The 19130-nt window shown below is 48.8% G+C and overlaps 1 protein-coding gene across 1 annotated transcript in view; it reads right to left on the bottom strand.

The window, feature by feature from the left end:
• The window catches only part of CEP192 (centrosomal protein 192), a 506433-nt gene that overhangs the window by 280202 nt on the left and 207101 nt on the right, over positions 1-19130 (bottom strand). Inside the window, exon 14 of the mRNA XM_082258491.1 lies at positions 15173-15325. Within this exon, the coding sequence (XP_082114617.1) occupies positions 15173-15325 (153 nt within the window). The remainder of the gene's footprint in view (positions 1-15172; positions 15326-19130) is intronic.

Genomic DNA, 19130 nt, shown 5'->3' on the forward strand with positions numbered 1-19130 from the left:
TAAAGTCTTAGCGCCCATTCAGACTGGCGCGACACGACTTGCTGGGCCTCCAGGTCGCCCCAAAGTAGTACAGGACCCTTTTTCTAAGTTGGAGCGACTTGTGTCGCTCCTATTAGAACGGGTCCTGTACTATTCTATGGTGGGCGACCGACCGCGACTTGTCAAGCGACCAAGTCGCCTGACAAGTCGCGCTAGTGTGAATGGACCCTTACAAAGGAGTGGCTGTGGACGTAGTATACTTGGATTTTTCAAAAGCGTTTGACAGCTCTCCACACGTGTAAAGTCTACAGGCTTTGAAAAATCAGTTTTGTAAATGGATAGAAAACTGGTGTATTCAAAGTAGTGGTTAATGATTACTCTGAATGGTCTAGGGTTGTTAGTGGAGTACCTCAAGGTTGTGTTGGGACCCTTACTTTTTATTAAATGTATAAATGATATGGGGTCTGGGATTAAAAGTACTATTTCAGTCTTTACAGATGTCTCCAACTTACAAGCAGTTCAATGCACGGTTTTCCTTGGGCAAATAAGGTTTAATGCTAATAAATGTAAAGTTTTGCACCTTGGGAGCTAGGAATATGCATCATGCATACTGGGGGGGGGGGGGGGGGGATGGTGGAGAAGGATCTGGGTGTTCTGGTAGATCATAAGCTTAATAGCAGCATGCAAAGCCAAGCTGTGGTTTCCAAAGCGAGAAAAATCCTTTGAATTAACCACTTACCCACTGGGCACTTAAACCCCCTTCCTAACCAGACCCAATTTTATACTTTCAGTGGCCTCACATTTTGAATGACAATTACTCATTTATGCAACACTGTACCCATATGAAATTTACATCCTTTTTTCCCTCACAAATCTAGCTTTCTTTTGGTGGTATTTAATCATCGTTGGGGTTTTTTTTTTTTTTTTGCGCGCTATTAATGAAATAAGTTATGCTGCTACATATCTTTGGTAAAAATAACCCAAAAAGTGTATATTATTTGGTCTTTGTGAAGGTTAGAGAGTCTACAAGCTATGGTGCCAATCACTAAAAATTGATCACACCTGATGTACTGATGGCCGATCAAGTCCCTAACAAGCCAGGAAAGTACAAATATCCCACAAAATTGTAGTTTTACCAAGTTATTTCTCACACACTGTATAGGCATACTTGCAACTACACACCAAAATACATTCTGCTACTCCTTTCGAGTATGGCGATACCACGTGTGAGACTTTTACACAGACTAACAGAGGCCCAACATGCAAGGAGCACCTCCAGCCGTTCCAGGAGCTTAAATTACACATATTTCTTGACAACCTATCACACTTTTGAAGGCCCTGGAGCACCAGGACAATGGAAATGTTCACAAAATGACCCCATTTTGGAAAGCAAGCACCCTAACACAATCTAGTAGGCATAATGCATCTTATGAACATTTAACCTTTACACAAAGTAGTCCATTTATAAGATATTTCTAACACATAGCATGCACATAGCAAAAATGACACCCCAAAATACATTCTGCTACTCCTCAGTATGGCAGCACTTTTACACAACCTGGCCAAATACAGAGGCCCAACATGCAGGAAGCACAGTCATTTCCTGACTACCCATTACAATTTTGTGAGGCACTGACGGGGCACAAAGGCGGCACGGGTGGGCACAAAGGCGGCACGGGTGGGCACAGATGAGGTATCATCGAGGCTTGGAGGAGGCAGGGGATGAGTGCAGCTGCAGCCTTCCTCCTCTCTCAGCACGCTGTAAAAATCGCAGTGTGCGAGGAGAGGAGAGAACCGGCATGCACCGGTTTGTTAACGAATCTCTCCTTCATTGAACGGAGCGATCACGTGGTAAAGGGCCATTGTTATTGGCCCTTTACCACAATCCATGATGCGCGGGTCCAAGGCACGGACCCATACGTGTACGCGTCCCAGGGGGTAGAAGGGAAGCGTGATTCTAGGAGGACGTCATAGTACGCCCTCCCAGAATAAGTGGATTACGCAGTAGCCGTCATTTGGATATGGCATGGTCGGCAAGTGGTTAAAGAGGAAAAAGAGGCGAGAGAGACAAAACACGCACAGATATTACCCCTGCACAAATTAGTAGGACCTCATCTGGAATACGCAGTTCAGTTTTGGGCTTCAGGTCACAAAGGATATCGGGGAAAGTGCAGAGAAGGGCAACCAAACTGATAAGAGGCATGGAGGAGCTCAGCTATCAGGAAAGATTAGAGGAACTGAATTTATTCTCTCGAGATCAGGGGGGATATAATCAACATGTATAAATACATAAGGGGACCATATAGTGAACTTGGTGTTGAGTTATTCACTTTAAAGTTGTCACAGACAAGGATCCACTCTCTACATCTGGAGAAGAGATTTCATTTCCAAATACGGAAAGGCTTCTTCACAGTAAGCTGTGAAAATGTGGAACTCCCGCAAGAGCTGGTTCTGGCCGGCTTAGGGATGTAACGATATCAAAATCTCACGGTACGATACAATTTCGATATTGACCTCACGGTACGATATTTATTGCGATATTGTGGAAAAGCTCATGGTATTGTTAAATAGCTCATGATAGTGTTTGTGATGATAATAGCGAAAAAATACCGACATTTATTCTGCTTTTGCCAGTCAACAGGCAATTTATTGTTGTATTTATGGATCCATGACAACATAAAACACTGATCACATAGTGCTTTTAAAGTGCAAGTTGTAGTCAGGAACATCGATATTCTGTATAGTAATATTTGGTTGCATAACTGATTCTTCTGTGCAATGTTCAAGTTAAGAAGCAGCTAGAACAATTGTAAACAATCAATAGGCAATTCCCTTTAAGTGCAAACAAAGATCAAGTTAAGTCAGGTTTAAATGTGCAAGGCAAATAAAGGCAGCCTTTTAAAACTGGTATTTAGGAACATAACTTAAAATTAAATAATATAGTCAGTCAAAAAGCCTTTAAAAAAAACACTGACCTATCATTTAGCTTATGTTCACGTTTTTCATCAGAAAGATCAAAATATCTACATTGCAAGAAAAAAAAAAAAAAACGTAAAATTCCTCTTGCTTTTTGACGGACACCTGTCCTTTTAATATTGTAACCCAACCACGACGATATCGAGACACGACCACGACGATAGAGACGACCACGACGATACGATATCGCGATATCTTCGATATCGTTACATCCCTAAGTAGATTGTTTTAATAAAGGCCTGGATTCTTTACTAAGCCTACATAGTTTAACTGGATACTAACATTTATAGGTAAATTTGATCCAGGGAATATCAGATTGCCTCTTTGGGAATCAGGTAGGAATTTTCCCTGCTGGAGCAAATTGGATCATTCTTTGCTGTTTTTTTTTTACCTTCCTCTGGATCAATTGTAAGTATAGGATTCTATAATTCCCCCTCCCCTTTTAAGCCCCGTACACACGTAGCGATTGTCGGCCGAAAACGATCAGCCGTCTTTTGACCGGTGCTGTCCTGTCGGTTGAAAAGTGCTAAAGACTGCACACAAATTTTGTCGGCCAACAACAGCCGACTGCAGAAGTGATGTCATGTGATAGTTAACTTTCCATGTGTTTTTTCTTCTCTGAGCATGCCCAGTCTTGCTCATCTGCTGTTTGTCGGCCGAATTCTGTACTGACTGAGGAACAATCGGCCGTTCTGGTGTTGGCCAACAAAAATTTTAAAGCCTGCACACCAGATTTTGCTCGGCCGAAAAGTCGCAGTCGGTTGTCGGAAGCATCATACTAACAAGCCGACAATCGGCCGACAATCGCTACGTGTACGGGCCTTTAGAGTTTGAACTTGACTGATGTGTCTTTTTTCAACCAGATTATAACTATAATCAGTGTGGGGGACATCACTAAAGGGGCATGTTTATAAAGCAATAAAAATGGATTTTTGTAAAATCTTACCGTAAAATCCTTTTCTCTTAGCTCATTGACAGACGTAGTCCTCGGTGATACACCACCTTCGGGTTATGTTGCCTCCACAGGAGCAGGACTAGACAGGAAATTAAAAAGCTCTGGCCACACCCCAGGGGCAGTCCCAGAGGGTATATCCTCTCTCTCTCTGCCTCAGCAAATCAGTTATGTGAAAAAGCAGTCTTTAGAGATTTTAACCCAACTCAAAAAAACAGAGGGGCGGGGACTACGTCTGTCAATGAGCTAAGAGAAAAGGATTTTACGGTAAGATTTTACAAAAATCCATTTTTCTCTAGCGCTCATTGACAGACGTAGTCCTCGGTGATACACCACCTTCGGGACGTCCCAGAGCAGTATCACAACTGAGGGGTGGGAAAATGGAAATCAAATCCCAATCTAGAAGGCCCAACCGGTGCCAACTAGAAGTTTACAATGCTCATCCTTAATGATGAGACTCAACAAAAAGAGAAAACAATTTTTTTTTTTTTTTCAAACAGAAAAAAACCCTCGAGGTAGACCACCGGTCTCCTCAAATTGCGGCCTGCAAAACCTTGCGGCCAAATGAGGCATCCGCCGATGCCGTCACATCAATTTTATAGAATTTTGTAAAGGTATGTACTGACGACCAGGTGGCCGCCTTACATACCTGGACCACTGACGCCTGATGGCGAAAGGCCCAGGAAGTACTGAGCGCTCGAGTGGAGTGCGCCCTAACAGGGAACGGAGGACTCTGACCCTTAATAGAATAAGCCTGTACCACCATTTGTCTAATCCATTTGGCAATGGTCGCGGCAGATGCAGGCAAACCCTTTCTGGGGCCATCCGTGATCACAAAAAGTGAATCCGTCTTACGGAATGATTCCGTAGCTTTCAGGTATACCCTGATTGCCCGAACCACATCTAAGGAATGCAACGCATGTTCCCGATGATGCTTGGGCTGAGGACACAAGGAAGGTAGTACAATATCTTCATTCAGATGAAAATCTGAAACCACCTTGGGAAGAAAAGATGGCTTAGGATGAAGTACTACCTTATCCCTATGAATCACTAGGTATGGGGACTGGTATGATAATGCAGCCAGTTCTGACACCCTGCGAGCAGAAGTAATAGCCACCAAGAAGGCCACCTTCTGGGATAAAGTAAGCAAGGGAATCTCCCTGATGTTTTCAAAGGGAGGTTTCTGTAGAACCGACAAAACCAAATTAAGATCCCAAGGCGGTAAGGGCGCGCGGACTGGAGGAGCCAGGTGCCGCACCCCCTGGATGAAATTCCGCACCAAGGATTTGGTAGCTAAAGGCTTCTGAAAGAAGATTGCTAATGCTGAAACTTGACCCTTGATGGTGCTCAAGGCTAGCTTCTGCTCAACCCCCTGTTGCAAAAAGGCCAATATTCGAGACACCGAATAGGTACGTGGAGGAAATCCTAAAGATTCGCACCACGCAATATAAGTTTTCCATGTGTGATAATAGACTTTGCTGGAAGTCGCTTTCCTTGCTTTAATAAGGGTAGGAATGACTGAAGCTGACAAACCTCTGTCCTTCAGTACTTGGGTCTCAATGGCCAGGCCATTAAACCCAGCGACTGTAAAGCATGATGGTAAATTGGTCCTTGAGACCACAGACACTCCCTGAGACGAAGTTCCCACGGAACGTCTACGACTAACATGTCCAAGTCGGCCAGGCCGGCTTGAGGAGGCCAGCCTAGAATTTCTAGGACCACTGGCGCTGATTGGATCTGAACCAGGCGTCCCTAGAGGTATCTGGCCCCGACCATCCGAGAAAGTCTGGTCGTTTTCTGTTCCCACACATTTATCAGATACCTGATAGTTATCAGGAAAGGTGATCTTTTCTGGTTGAACCTCAGGGACCGAAGTCACCCGACTAGAGGCTACTTGGCCTATCTGGTCAACCAGATCCGATTCCTGTGAGGTATCGGGACTAATCTTAGGAAAAGGTAAAGGAAAAAATGGATTTTTGTAAGATCTTACCGTAAAATCCTTTTCTCTTAAGCTCATTGACAGACGTAGTCTTCTTGATTCTCAAGAGCTGGGTTATGTTGTCTCCGCAGGAGTAGGACTAGGCAGAAAGACAAAACGTTCTGGCTCCACCTTAGGGGCAGTCCCTGAGGGTATATCCTCCCTCTCTCTGCTACAGGGAATCAGTTCTGTTCTAAAGCAGTACAGAGAATTTAACCCAACCCAACTCAATGATAGAGGGGCGGGTACTACGTCTGTCAATGAGCTTAAGAGAAAAGGATTTTACGGTAAGTTCTTACAAAAATCCATTTTTCTCTATCGCTCATTGACAGACGTAGTCTTCTTGATTCTCAAGAGCTGGGACATCCAGAAGCAGTGCCACAAATGAGGGGTGGGATTGACAAAATCAAATCCAATCTAGAAGGCCCAACCGGTGCCAAACTAGAAGTTTTAAAGGCTCATTATAAACAAAGAATGAGACTAAAGAAAAATTTTCCAACGGAAAAAACCCTCGAGGTAGACCACTGGTCTCCTCAAATTGCGGCCTGCAAAACCTTGCGGCCAAACGAGGCATCAGACGATGCCATTACATCAACTTTATAATGTTTAGAAAAGGTATGCACCGACGACCAGGTAGCCGCCTTGCACACCTGGACCACCGACGCCTGATGGCGAAAGGCCCATGACGCACTAAGTGCCCGAGTGGAGTGCGCCTTAACAGGGAACGGGGGCTCCCGACCCTTAATAGAATAAGCCTGCACTACCGTCTGTCTGATCCATCTGGAAATGGTCGCGGCAGATGCAGGCAACCCCTTTTTGGGTCCATCTGGGATCACAAAAAGTGAATCCGTCTTGCGAAACGAGTCTGTCGTTTTCAAGTATACCCTGATCGCCCGGACCACATCCAAGGAGTGTAAAGCAAACTCCTGAGGATGACTGGGCTTAGGACACAGGGAAGGTAATACAATTTCTTCATTCAGATGAAATTCTGAAACCACTCTTGGTAGGAAGGATGGATTCGGACGAAGAACCACCTTATCTCTATGAACCACCAGATATGGTGAACGACAAGATAATGCGGCCAGTTCTGACACCCTGCGTGCAGAAGTAATAGCCACCAAGAAGGCCACCTTCTGGGACAACGTGGGTAGAGGAATCTCCCTAATATCTTCAAAGGGAGGTTTCTGAAGAACCGACAACACTAAATTAAGATCCCAGGGGGGTAACGGCGCGTGCACTGGCGGAGCCAGATGTCGCACCCCCTGGATGAAGCTCCGCAACAAGGAATGAGTAGCCAAAGGCTTCTGAAAGAAGATGGCTAATGCTGAGACCTGACCCTTGATAGTACTCAAGGCCAGTTTCTGCTCAACCCCTTGTTGCAGAAAAGCCAATATTCGACTAATCGAATAAGACCGAGGACGGAACCCCAAAGGTTCACACCATGCAATGTAGGACTTCCATGTGCGATGATAAATCTTTCTGGAAGTCGCTTTCCTTGCTTCAACTAGAGTAGGAATAACTGAAGCTGACAAACCTTTGTCCTTCAGCACCTGGGTCTCAATAGCCAGGCCGTTAAAGCCAGCGATCGTAAAGCAGGATGGAAGATCGGTCCCTGAGACAGTAGATCCTCCCTGAGAGGAAGTCTCCATGGGACGTCCGCCACCAGTCTGACCATGTCGGCGTACCAAGCTCGACGAGGCCAGTCCGGAGCTACCAGGATTACTGGGATTCCTTCCTCCTCTATCCTGCGAAGAAGTCTTGGCAGTAACGCGAGAGGAGGGAAGGCATATATTAGCTGGTATTGCCCCCACGGGGCGATCAGTGCGTCTGCGGTTTCTGCTAGAGGATCGCGGGAGCGAGCCACGAATCTCTGAACTTTCCTGTTGAATCGTGATGCCAACAGATCCACATCCGGGGTGCCCCACCGTAGGCACAACTGGTGGAAAACGTCTGGATGGAGGGACCATTCCCCCTGATCCAGGGTCTGACGGCTGAGATAATCTGCCTGCCAATTCTCCACCCCCGGAATGAACACTGCAGAGATTGCTGGAACAAATCGTTCCGCCCAGCGAAGAATGCAAGCCACTTCTTTGGCCGCTCGGACACTCTTGGTGCCCCCCTGGTGATTGACATAAGCCACGGCCGTGGCATTGTCCGACTGGATCCGAACCGGGCTGCCCTGGAGCTGCTCGGTCCAGTGAATCAGACAAAGTCTGATCGCTCTCAGTTCCAATACATTAATCGGTAACCTGGATTCTTCCGGGGACCAAAGTCCCTGGACAGATAACTGACCAAGAATTCCTCCCCATCCGGATAGACTGGCATCCGTGGTCACTATCGTCCAATATATTGGCAGAAATGACTTTCCCTGGCTGAGCATTGGAGACCGAAGCCACCAAACCAGAGACTCTCTGGTCTGTTTGCTCAATCGTATCTGATTGTCCAGGGATTCCGGATTCCGATTCCATCTGAGAAGAATCTCTTGCTGAAGAATTCGGGTATGGGACTGGGCAAATGGGACTGCTTCGAATGAAGCCACCATCAACCCCAGAACCCTCATGCAAGTCCGAAGGGAAGACCAGCTGTTGGACAGTAACAACTGGACTGCTGATTGAATCTTTCGGAGTTTCCCTACCGGAAGGAAAACTCTTGTCCTGACTGTGTCTAGAATTAGACCCAGATATTCGAGCCTCTGGGTGGGAACCAGAAATGACTTTTGCTGGTTCACCAGCCACCCGAATTCCTGTAAAGAAATCATAGTAATTTCTATGTTTTGTAGCAAGGTCTGAGGAGACTCTGCATGAAGCAGAAGATCGTCTAGGTAACCTAGAATCGATATACCTCTTTGGCGCAGAAGTGCCAACATTGGGGCCAACACCTTTGTGAAGACCCGCGGAGCCGTGGCGAGACCGAAAGGTAACGCCACAAACTGATAGTGGTTCTCCTCTACGGAAAAGCGTAGAAAACGCTGATGTCCTGCGAAAATGGGAATGTGAAGATAGGCGTCCTTGATGTCTATGGACGCTAGGACATCCCCTGGATGCAGGAAGGCTGCTACCGTGCGAATGGACTCCATTCTGAATCTTCTTACGTTGACGAAAGAATTGAGTGCTCTTAAGTCCAGAATTGGACGCACTTTGCCCTCTTTCCTGGGTATTGTAAACAGGTTTGAATAAAACCCTTGAAACCGTTCTGTCCAAGGAACGTGGACTACCACTCCTTGTTGTAGTAAATCTGTGACTGCTCTCCGCAGATCTTCTAAACGATCTGCGGATAGTCGGATATTGGAAGGGAAGAATCGCGCCGGTGGGAGAGATCGAAACTCGATCTTGTACCCTGACCTTATGACTTCGCAAACCCATTTGTCCGGGATTCTGGAAAGCCATGGATCCGGGAACCGGCGAAGACGTCCCCCCACCCCAGTTATGGGTGGGGGCGCACCTTCAGGCTTTGGATGGTTTATCTTCAGGTCTGGAGGGGGCGGGCTTTTGCTTGCCCGACCAACGACCCCTGACGCCTCCTGCAGGAGCTTTGGAGGACTTAGTTTTTTCACCCGCTGGACGAAAAAACCTCTTGTGAGCAGAAAAAGAAGGCCCTCGTCTTTGACGAGTTCCTCTACCTTTAAAATTTTGCGGTAAAAAGGTGCTTTTTCCACCGGTGAGATCCTTAATGATCTCATCTAAGTTGGCTCCAAATAGACGCTCTCCTGAAAAGGGGATATTAGCCAATGCTTTTTTGGAACCTTGGTCGGCTAACCAACCTTTTAGCCACAGTGTACGCCTGAGAACCACTGCTGAGACTGATGCTCGCGCCATTAATGGAGTGGCGTCTAACGCCGCATCACATACAAACTGTAACCCCTGTATCATTTGTTCCAACAAATCTGATACCGCCTGAGGGACTTCTTCTAAGTCCCGGCGTAACCACTTGGTCCATTCAGTTACAGCCTGCGAAACCAGACCAATAGCAATTATTGGTCTGAAAGCTGATCCAATCAAGGAAAACATGGTGCGAGACATAGCTTCTATCTTGCGATCCACTGGATCTTTAAAAGACGGAGCGTCTTCTAAAGGAATAACCGTGGCTTTATTCAATCTAGCAATAGGTGAATCCACCACAGGTGGTTCTGTCCATTTCTTAATAAGGGTTTCCTCAAACGGATAACGCCTGTCAATGCGTTTAGAAATATTAAAAGTGCGTTTTGGCAGACGCCATTCTTCTTCGATTGGATTGCCAAAACATTTGGGCAGTGGAAAAACCTTCGCCACTTTGATGCGTTTTTTAGTCCCAAAAGGGATCTCAGTTTCAGCTATTTCTGATGGAATACCCTGTAACCTTAAGGTCTCTTGAACAGATACAATGAGTGCGTTTACCAACGCTTCCTCTCGGGCTATGGCGGATGCCGAAACATCCTCCTCACTGTCTGAAGAGACAGGACCCGAGGCACCAATACCAGATGAAGTACCTGCAACTGCAGAAATAGGCTCAGAGTCTGAATCCGAGGTTTCAGATAATATGGGGTTAGGCGGGGGTCGCTTTCTTGCGCCCTGTCCCTGACAAGCCACTTCCACCCGGGACACAAAAGTTTCCATAATAGCTGACAATGATTCAATTGTCAATGGGGTGCTGGAGGATCCCGCAGACCCCTCGAGGGGATCCGGAGGAGATACATGAGTGGCAGGGTCCATGTTAATACAGGACACCTTTGCCAGCAAAACAAAAAAACTTTTTCCTTTTTTTTTTTTTTTTTTGTGTGTCTCCCCCTAGCGCAATAGCGCCCCTCAGAGTACCTGCTTCTCGATCCCAGAGAGAGAGAGAGGGACCCCCAAGGCTCACCAACCGATGCAGTGCAGTTTCCAACAAACTGCAGTCAGCGTCTGTCTTACACAGACTGGAAGGAGCTGTTTGCTTTTTCCCGGGCAGAAGGCGTGGCTCCGCCCCCTGTGTACGCCTTCCGGCGTTCCCAGCCCTCCACGAGGTAGCTGGGCTCACAAAACATGGCCGCCCCCATAGAAGAGACATAAGACTCCAAAAACATGGCGGCCGGCGTGACCTGAGGACATACATGCATTCGGTCTACGGCAAAATGGCGGCGGACCGCCGATATCGTCTTCCCAGCACATCCACCTGCACTCTGCTAAGAGGTGACATATGGATCTACAGAGATACACTGCACATAAGGTAGGATTATACCTCCTATGTCTGCTGTAATGTTACAGTCTGCTGGGTAGAGTGTTAGCTCTTGAACCAAGTCCACTTCCCACAAACACATGCTGTATTACCAGGGGGACTTGTAAGTATCAGATATATACTGACCATATATGGAGGGGCCCATAATATATACTGCCTCATAATGAGGAAAAAAGGGAACGTTTACTCACCATACCGAACCGACAGGCACCCTCTCTTCACAATACCCTCTCCACCGGGGTGGGGGTTTGTGGACGCCTCGACTCTCTGGTACCTGGCGTCCAAGCGAGACTTTTAACTCGCAAAGTCAGTCCCTTCACTGGGACTCCGTCGCGGCCCACCCAGCGCGGAGCTCTGGTCTGCACGCGCTCGTAGGCAGAAACCGGGGTGACCACTGGATCTCAACATCCAGCCCGTCGCCCGGCCCCGCATACTTACTTGAATATGTCGCGGCCGACCAAGCGCAATGCCATGGTCTGCGCGCGCTCGTAGGCCGGCTGGGGTGACCACAAGTGTCGCCCAGTCCGGCATTTTTGCTTGAAGATCTCACAGGAAAAAACACTGGAGAAAACTACCTAAAAAATGTCTTTTTCTTAAAGAAAAAAAGTCTTGCCAGGACCAAAAAGATCCCAGCAAGGAACTTAGGTCCTTACTCCTGACTAGACAGAAAAAAACTGATTCCCTGTAGCAGAGAGAGGGAGGATATACCCTCAGGGACTGCCCCTAAGGTGGAGCCAGAACGTTTTGTCTTTCTGCCTAGTCCTACTCCTGCGGAGACAACATAACCCAGCTCTTGAGAATCAAGAAGACTACGTCTGTCAATGAGCGATAGAGAAAGATCTATTCAGGGAACGGTAATTACCGCTTCCTGTAGTACTTAAATGTTGGAAGGGAAGAATCGCACCGGTAGTAGTGGTTGATGCTCGATCTAATGTCCTGAATACCGGTGAAAACGTCCCCCCACCCTGAAACCGGGTGGGGGCGCACCTTCAGGCTGTGTACTCCTTTGCTTCGGGTTTGGTTGGGTTGGTCCTTTGCTTGTCCGACCAGCCCTTCTTGAACCCTCCTGGAGGAGTCTTGCCTTTCCCGCTAGTACCAGCCGGGCGCCCTTTATGGGCGGTAAAGAAAGGTCCTCGCTTGTTGCGAGGTCCCTTAGCTTTAGCAGCCTGTGGCAAAAAAGTGCTCTTGCCCTCAGTGGCATCCTTAATGATTTCATCTAGGTTGGCCCCAAATAGACGATTCCCCTGAAAGGGGAGATTTGTCAAGGTCTTCTTGGAACCTAGGTCAGCTGACCAGCATTTTAACCATAGCACACGTCTGAGGATCACCGCTGTCTTAGATGCATGCCCTAATAAGGGAGTAGTGTCCAAGGCTGCGTCACAGATAAACTGTAGCCCTTGTATAATCTGTTCCATCAAATCAGATGTCTCCTGGGGAATATCTTTTCCCCTAAGATCTTGGCGTACCATTTTCGCCCATTCCGTAAGTGTCTGGGAAACTAGACCAATAACAATTACTGGTCTAAAAGCTGACCCTATCAGAGAGAAGATGGTGCGGGACTCTGCTTCCATCTTTCGATCCACCGGATCCTTAAAGGACGAAGTGTCCTCCACTGGAATAACCGTGGCTTTATTCAGCCTGGAAATAGGCGGATCCACGACTGGTGGTACCGTCCATTTATTAATGATGGATTCCTCAAACGGATAGCGTCTAGCAATACGCTTGGAAATAGTAAAGGTACGTTTAGAATGCTCCCATTCTCCTTTAATCTGATTACCGAAACATTTAGGTACAGGAAAAGCCTTCATCGTCTTGATGGGCTTATTAGTACCAAAAGGAATCTCTGTTTCAGTTGCCTCTGCCGGTAAAGCCTCAAGTTTTAAGGTTTCCTGCACTGCCACAACTAGTGCGTCCACCAATGCTTCTTCCTGAATAATAGCAGGAGAAGAAGCGTCCTCCTCACTGTCTGAGGGGGCTTTACCTGGGATAACAGCCCTTGCAGAGGAACCTGCAACTGCCGTGACCACCTCTGAATCTGAGTCAGAGGTGTCAGATGGTATAGGGGTAGGCGGGGGTCGCTTCCTTGACCCCCGTCCCTGACAGGCCGCCTCCACCCGAGCCACCATAGACTCCAAAATTGCTGTAAATGACTCTATACTCTGTGCACCGGCGGGTCCCGTGGCCCCCTCGAGGGAAACAGGTGGGGGAATATGTGTGGCAGGGTCCATGATAACTCCAGTTACTTCCTGGATAATATAATTCAAAAATAAAACTTTTCTTTTCTTTTTTTTTTTTTCGACCCCCAGCGCCACAAAAGCCACTTAGTGTTACCTGCTAGGGATCCCTATCGATCGAGAGAGAGAGAGATAGACCCCCAGGCTCACCACTTGATGCTCAGAGTTTAACTGCAACAGGTTACAGCGCTGTCTTAACAAACAGGAAGTCTTTTGGCTGGCTGCCCAGGAAGAAAGGAGGTGGCTCCGCCCCTCTGTACGCCTTCCGGCGCCTCCCCCAAGCTCCACGAGGTGTTTGGATCACCTCAAACATGGCCGCCCCCATGCTGGAGACACGAGGCTACGCCAAAATGGCGGCTCGTGCGATCCAGCAAAAAAAATGGCGGCGGCCCATACTGAATAGCGGTGTGCTGCAGGGCACACAACACTCTCACTGCATGGGGATATGGCGTGGTTGGCGGTACCGGCCCTGGCGGACCGCATGGCCGTTCGGGAGGCCTGCTAATAGCTGGAGATCTGATTAGGAAGGCAGTCTACATGTCCGTGGCTTCTGACTGGTAGGTAGCTTATTCTTAACCCATAAGATTCCCAGAATGCCACAGATTACATCTTTAAAACATGTATACAATTAGATTGTTAGCTCCCAAACCAAGCCTCCTGGCTTTTTGCACACATAAAATCACACTCAAAGTAGGAGGATCTGTGTCATGTTGTAGGATAGAAAGGGACTCTATCTTACCATACAGAGAGGGGCCCGCGTTCACCACAAAACCCGTCAGGGGGAAAGGGGGAACATACTACTCACCATACCGGAACCAGGCGGGCACCAACTCCTGACAGTACCCCTCTCCACCGGGGCGGGAGGGCTGTAGACCGATACGGACGCCGTGACTCATGGTCTTTGGCGTTTCAGCGAGACGTTTAACTCGCGTGGACAGTCCTTTAATGGGACTTTGTCGCGGCCGACCCAGCGCGGAGCTATGGCCTGCACGCGCTCGTAGGCTGAACTGGGGTGACCACCGGATCTCAACATCCAGCCCGTCGCCCAGTTCAGCTTTCTTGCTTGAAGATCTCACAGGAACACTGGAGAAAAAAGCGGTCTAAAAAAATCCTTTAAGAAAAAATTCTTGCCAGGACCTAAGATCCCAGCAAGGTGTCTAGGTCCTTACTCCTAACTAGACAGAAAATAACTGATTTGCTGAGGCAGAGAGAGAGAGGATATACCCTCTGGGACTGCCCCTGGGGTGTGGCCAGAGCTTTTTAATTTACTGTCTAGTCCTGCTCCTGTGGAGGCAACATAACCCGAAGGTGGTGTATCACCGAGGACTACGTCTGTCAATGAGCGCTAGAGAAAAAAACATTTAAAGGGGAAGTCCACCCTAACACTAAAATCACTACATCTACAGGCATCCATGATCCAAGACTAACCTATCTAGTCCTGTAAAGAAAAAATCCGTAAACATACCTTTTCTGAACATCACCCATAGAGTTACTATGTGGCTTCTGTTGTCAGCTGCCTCCTCTGCACCTGCCTTCACAGAGAAGTCGCCGCTAACAGCTCAGAGTGGGAACAGAACAGAGTGGTTTCAGAAAAGGTATGTATACAGATTTTTTCTTTACAGGGCTAGATAGGTTAGTCTTAGATCATGGATGCCAATAGAAGTAGCAATTTTAGTATTAGTTTAGTGTGACTTCCCCTTGAACCAAATTTTAACTGCAGGCAATTCCCTGTGAACGTTTTGGTTCACCTACAGTGAAATGTCACATTCACATTATGAACAGAAGTCTAAGAAAGCTTAGTTTGTGTGGTCAGATATGCTAGATTGGAAAAGAAAAAGAAATAAAATAATTACAAATCCTTACCTCCAGCAATAAAATCCCCCTCATTAAACTGGTTGTCAGTTGTTCCAGAGAAATCTGCAGCATGTTCATTATCAAATGACTTGTAGTAAGCAAGATCAGTAACCCATTTGCCTTCTTCGTTTTGGTAAACCACACTATGTGATGAACTCTCCCCTGAAAAACATATAAAAGAAAAAACGGAATTTTTGTAAAATCTTACCTGTAAAATTCCTTTCTCTGAGTCCTCCGACAGTCGCCGCCTCTTCATATTCGTCACATATGGGGTATTAGACTTTGCTCCGAAGGAGTAGCTAGGCAACAGAATATGTTAACAATAAAGCTTTAACATATCCCACCCTCAAGGGGTGGTCCCCTCAGTCAATACCCTCCTACTTCCTGCAACCATATCTCAGTTTTAGTGGAATAGCAGTAGAGTATACATTCAACCCCAAAAGAGGGGCGGGGGCGGCGACTGTCGGAGGACTCAGAGAAAGGAATTTTACAGGTAAGATTTTACAAAAATTCCGTTTTCTCTTACGTCCTCCGACAGTCGCCGCCTCTTCATATTCGTCACATATGGGGACGTCCCAAAGCAGTGCAAACATGAGGGGTGGGAAACGCATCCGCGCCGAAAGGCAACGCAGTCTCCACATCAAAGAAAGGAACCTTACCAAAGGAAGGAAACCAGCTGGGCAACAGCAAAAATAAGTGCTCAACAGGAGCAACAACCCAGGAAAAGACAAAAAAACCAGGGAATACAAAGATATCCCAACAGCCAGGAGTCCCCAACAAGGGACCCTATGGAACAGCCGCACTAAGAACCTTGCGGCCAAAGGAAGCATCCGCCGATGCCTGAACATCTACTTTGTAGAATTTTGTGAAAGTGTGCACGGTCGACCAGGTCGCCGCCTTACACACCTGGGCTACAGAAGCCCCATGACGGCAGGCCCAAGACGTACTCAGTGATCTAGTAGAGTGCGCCTTCACAGGCACAGGGGGAACCTTCCCCTGCAAGGCATAGGCCTGTTCAATGGTCTGCCTGATCCATTTGGCGATGGTAGAGGCCGAAGCCGCCATGCCCTTCCGAGGACCCTCTGGAAGAACAAACAAGGAGTCCGTCTTACGAAAAGACTCAGTCGATTTAAGGTAAACCCTAATCGCCCGAACAACATCCAGAGAGTGCAATCTCACCTCCTTTGGATGTTTAGGCTTCGTGCACAACGAAGGCAAAACAATATCCTCGTTAAGATGGAATTCCGAAACTCGTTTCGGCAGAAAAGAAGGATTAGGTCGCAAGACCACCTTATCCAAATGAACAACCAGGTACGGAGACTTGCAGGACAAAGCCGCCAGTTCCGACACTCTGCGAGCCGAAGTGATCGCCACCAAAAAGGCGACCTTTTTGGACAACAGAGACAACGAGATCTCCCTGATCTGTTCAAAAGGAGCACGTTGTAACACAGAAAGAACCAGATTCAAGTCCCAGGGGGGCAAAGGATCCCTCCTAGGAGGAACCAGATGTCGCACACCCTGAATAAAAGTGCCAACCAAGGAGGTGGAAGCCACGGGACGTTGAAACAGAACGGCCAGCGCAGACACCTGACCCTTTATCGTGGCCAGCGCCAAACGCTGATCGACACCCGTCTGAAGGAAAGACAGCACACGGGAAACCCAGTACGTGCGGGGTGAAAACCCCCTGGACTCACACCAGGCAAAATAGGCCTTCCAAGTACGGTAATAAACCTTTCCCGAGGAAGACTTCCTCGCGTTGAGCAAGGTATGAACGACCTCTGGAGAGAGACCCTTCTCCTTCAGGACCTCGGTCTCAACAGCCAGGCCGTCAAAGCCAGCGACTGTAAAGCAGGATGGTAAATCGGTCCTTGAGACAGTAGATCGTCTCGAAGAGGCAGACGCCAGGGGGCGTCGACCGCCAGATTCACGAGGTCTGCGTACCAGGACCGGCGAGGCCAGTCCGGTGCCACAAGAATCACCGTGCTGCGTTCCGAGTGTAACCTGCGAAGGAACCTGGACAGCAACTGAATCGGTGGAAAAGCGTACATCAGCCTGTACTGATGCCACGGGGCCACTAACGCGTCCGACGCGTCTGCCCGAGGGTCGCCCGTCCTTGCCACGAACCTCTTCACCTTGTAGTTGAGGCGAGACGCGAACAGGTCCACATCTGGAAGACCCCACTTCGCGCACAACATCTGGAAGACAGCCGGATGGAGAGACCATTCCCCCTGATCCAGGGTCTGGCGACTCAGATAGTCCGCCTGCCAGTTCTCCACTCCCGGAATGTGAACCGCCGTTATCGCCGGGACATGAGTCTCGGCCCAAGACAGAATGTCGGCCACTTCTCGAGCCGCTCGGGCACTCCTGGTGCCCCCTTGGTGGTTGATGTATGCCACCGCCGTGGCATTGTCCGTCTACACCCGAACCGGGCAGCCCTGCAGCCGGTCCGTCCAGCGATGAAGACAGAGCCTTATCGCACGTAATTCCAGAATGTTGATCGGGAGGGAAGACTCCCCCTCCGACCAGGTCCCCTGGGCGGACAGAACGCCCAGAACACCACCCCAGCCCGACAGGCTGGCATCCGTAGTGATTATCGTCCACGAGATCGGACGAAACGACTTGCCCCCGGACACCAACGGGGACTGGAGCCACCACAGAAGGTTTTCCCTGGTGCGATGACTCAACGAGATCTGAAGATCCAGAGATTGAGGTCGCCCGTCCCACTTGGACAGGATCTCCGCCTGGAGACCCCGCGTGTGAAACTGAGCGAAAGGAATCGCCTCGAAGGCCGAGACCATCAATCCCAGACATCTCATACACGTCCGCAGAGACGAGTGTGGAACGTCCCTGAGGGACCTGACTTCCTCCTGAAGAGTCCTGAGCTTGTCTTCCGGCAGGAAGACCTTCGCCTGCACCGAGTCCAGTATCATTCCCAGATAGGGAAGACGAACCGACGGACTCAGTGTCGACTTTGGAACATTTATCGTCCAACCGAACTCCTGCAGAGTTTGCATTGTGACAGACAGGTCCTTCTCCAGACCCTGACTGGTCGCAGACCGAATCAGAATGTCGTCCAGATACCCCAGGACAGAAATGCCCTGGGCCCTCAATAATGCCAGAACCGGTGCAAACACCTTGGTGAAGACCCGCGGAGCCGAGGCGAGCCCAAAGGGCAACGCCACGAACTGGTAGTGATCCTCCGCAATGGCAAATCGAAGGCATCTCTGATGCCCCTCGAATATGGGGATGTGAAGGTACGCATCCTTCAAATCGATGGAGGCCATAAATTCCCCCGGAACCAGGGCAGCCACCACCGAGCGCAGGGACCCCATGCGGAACTTGCGAACCCGCACAGAGCGGTTCAGAGCTTTCAAGTCCAGAATCGGACGAACCTTGCCCTCCTTCCTGGGCACGGTGAACAGATTGGAATAAAACCCCCGAAATCTGTCCCGATGAGGCACCGGAACCACCACACCCTGAGCCCTCAGGTCCCGCACCGCCAGGTGCAGATCCCGCAGGCGCTCTGGAGACAGTTGTAGATTTGAGGGAAAAAATCTGCTCTCCGGCCGAGAGAGAAACTCGATCTTGTAACCAGATCGAACGATTTCCAGAACCCATCTGTCCCGCACACGGGCCAACCAGGGCTGAAGAAAACCGAGCAAGCGTCCCCCCACCCCAAAACTGGGTGAGGGCGCCCCTTCAGGCCGAACTGTTATGGGCCGCAGGTCCGGATTGGCCGGACTTCTGTTTCCCAGACCAGGGCTTCTTCTGAGAGCCTTGGCCTTTGAACGGTTTGCCCTTGTAGTGCGGCCGAAAGGCACGAAAGGACCCCTGAGGGGGCCGAAAATTCGCATGCTTCTTCCCAGAAGCCCCCTTAGCCTTGGGGAAATGGGGCAAGAGAGTGCTCTTACCCCCGGTGATCCCCTTAATCAACACATCCAGGGACTCCCCAAAAAGGCGAGACCCA

The sequence above is a fragment of the Pelophylax lessonae genome, assembly GCF_965119305.1.
Source record: "Pelophylax lessonae genome assembly, chromosome: 5".
In the NCBI taxonomy this organism is placed as follows: domain Eukaryota; kingdom Metazoa; phylum Chordata; class Amphibia; order Anura; family Ranidae; genus Pelophylax; species Pelophylax lessonae.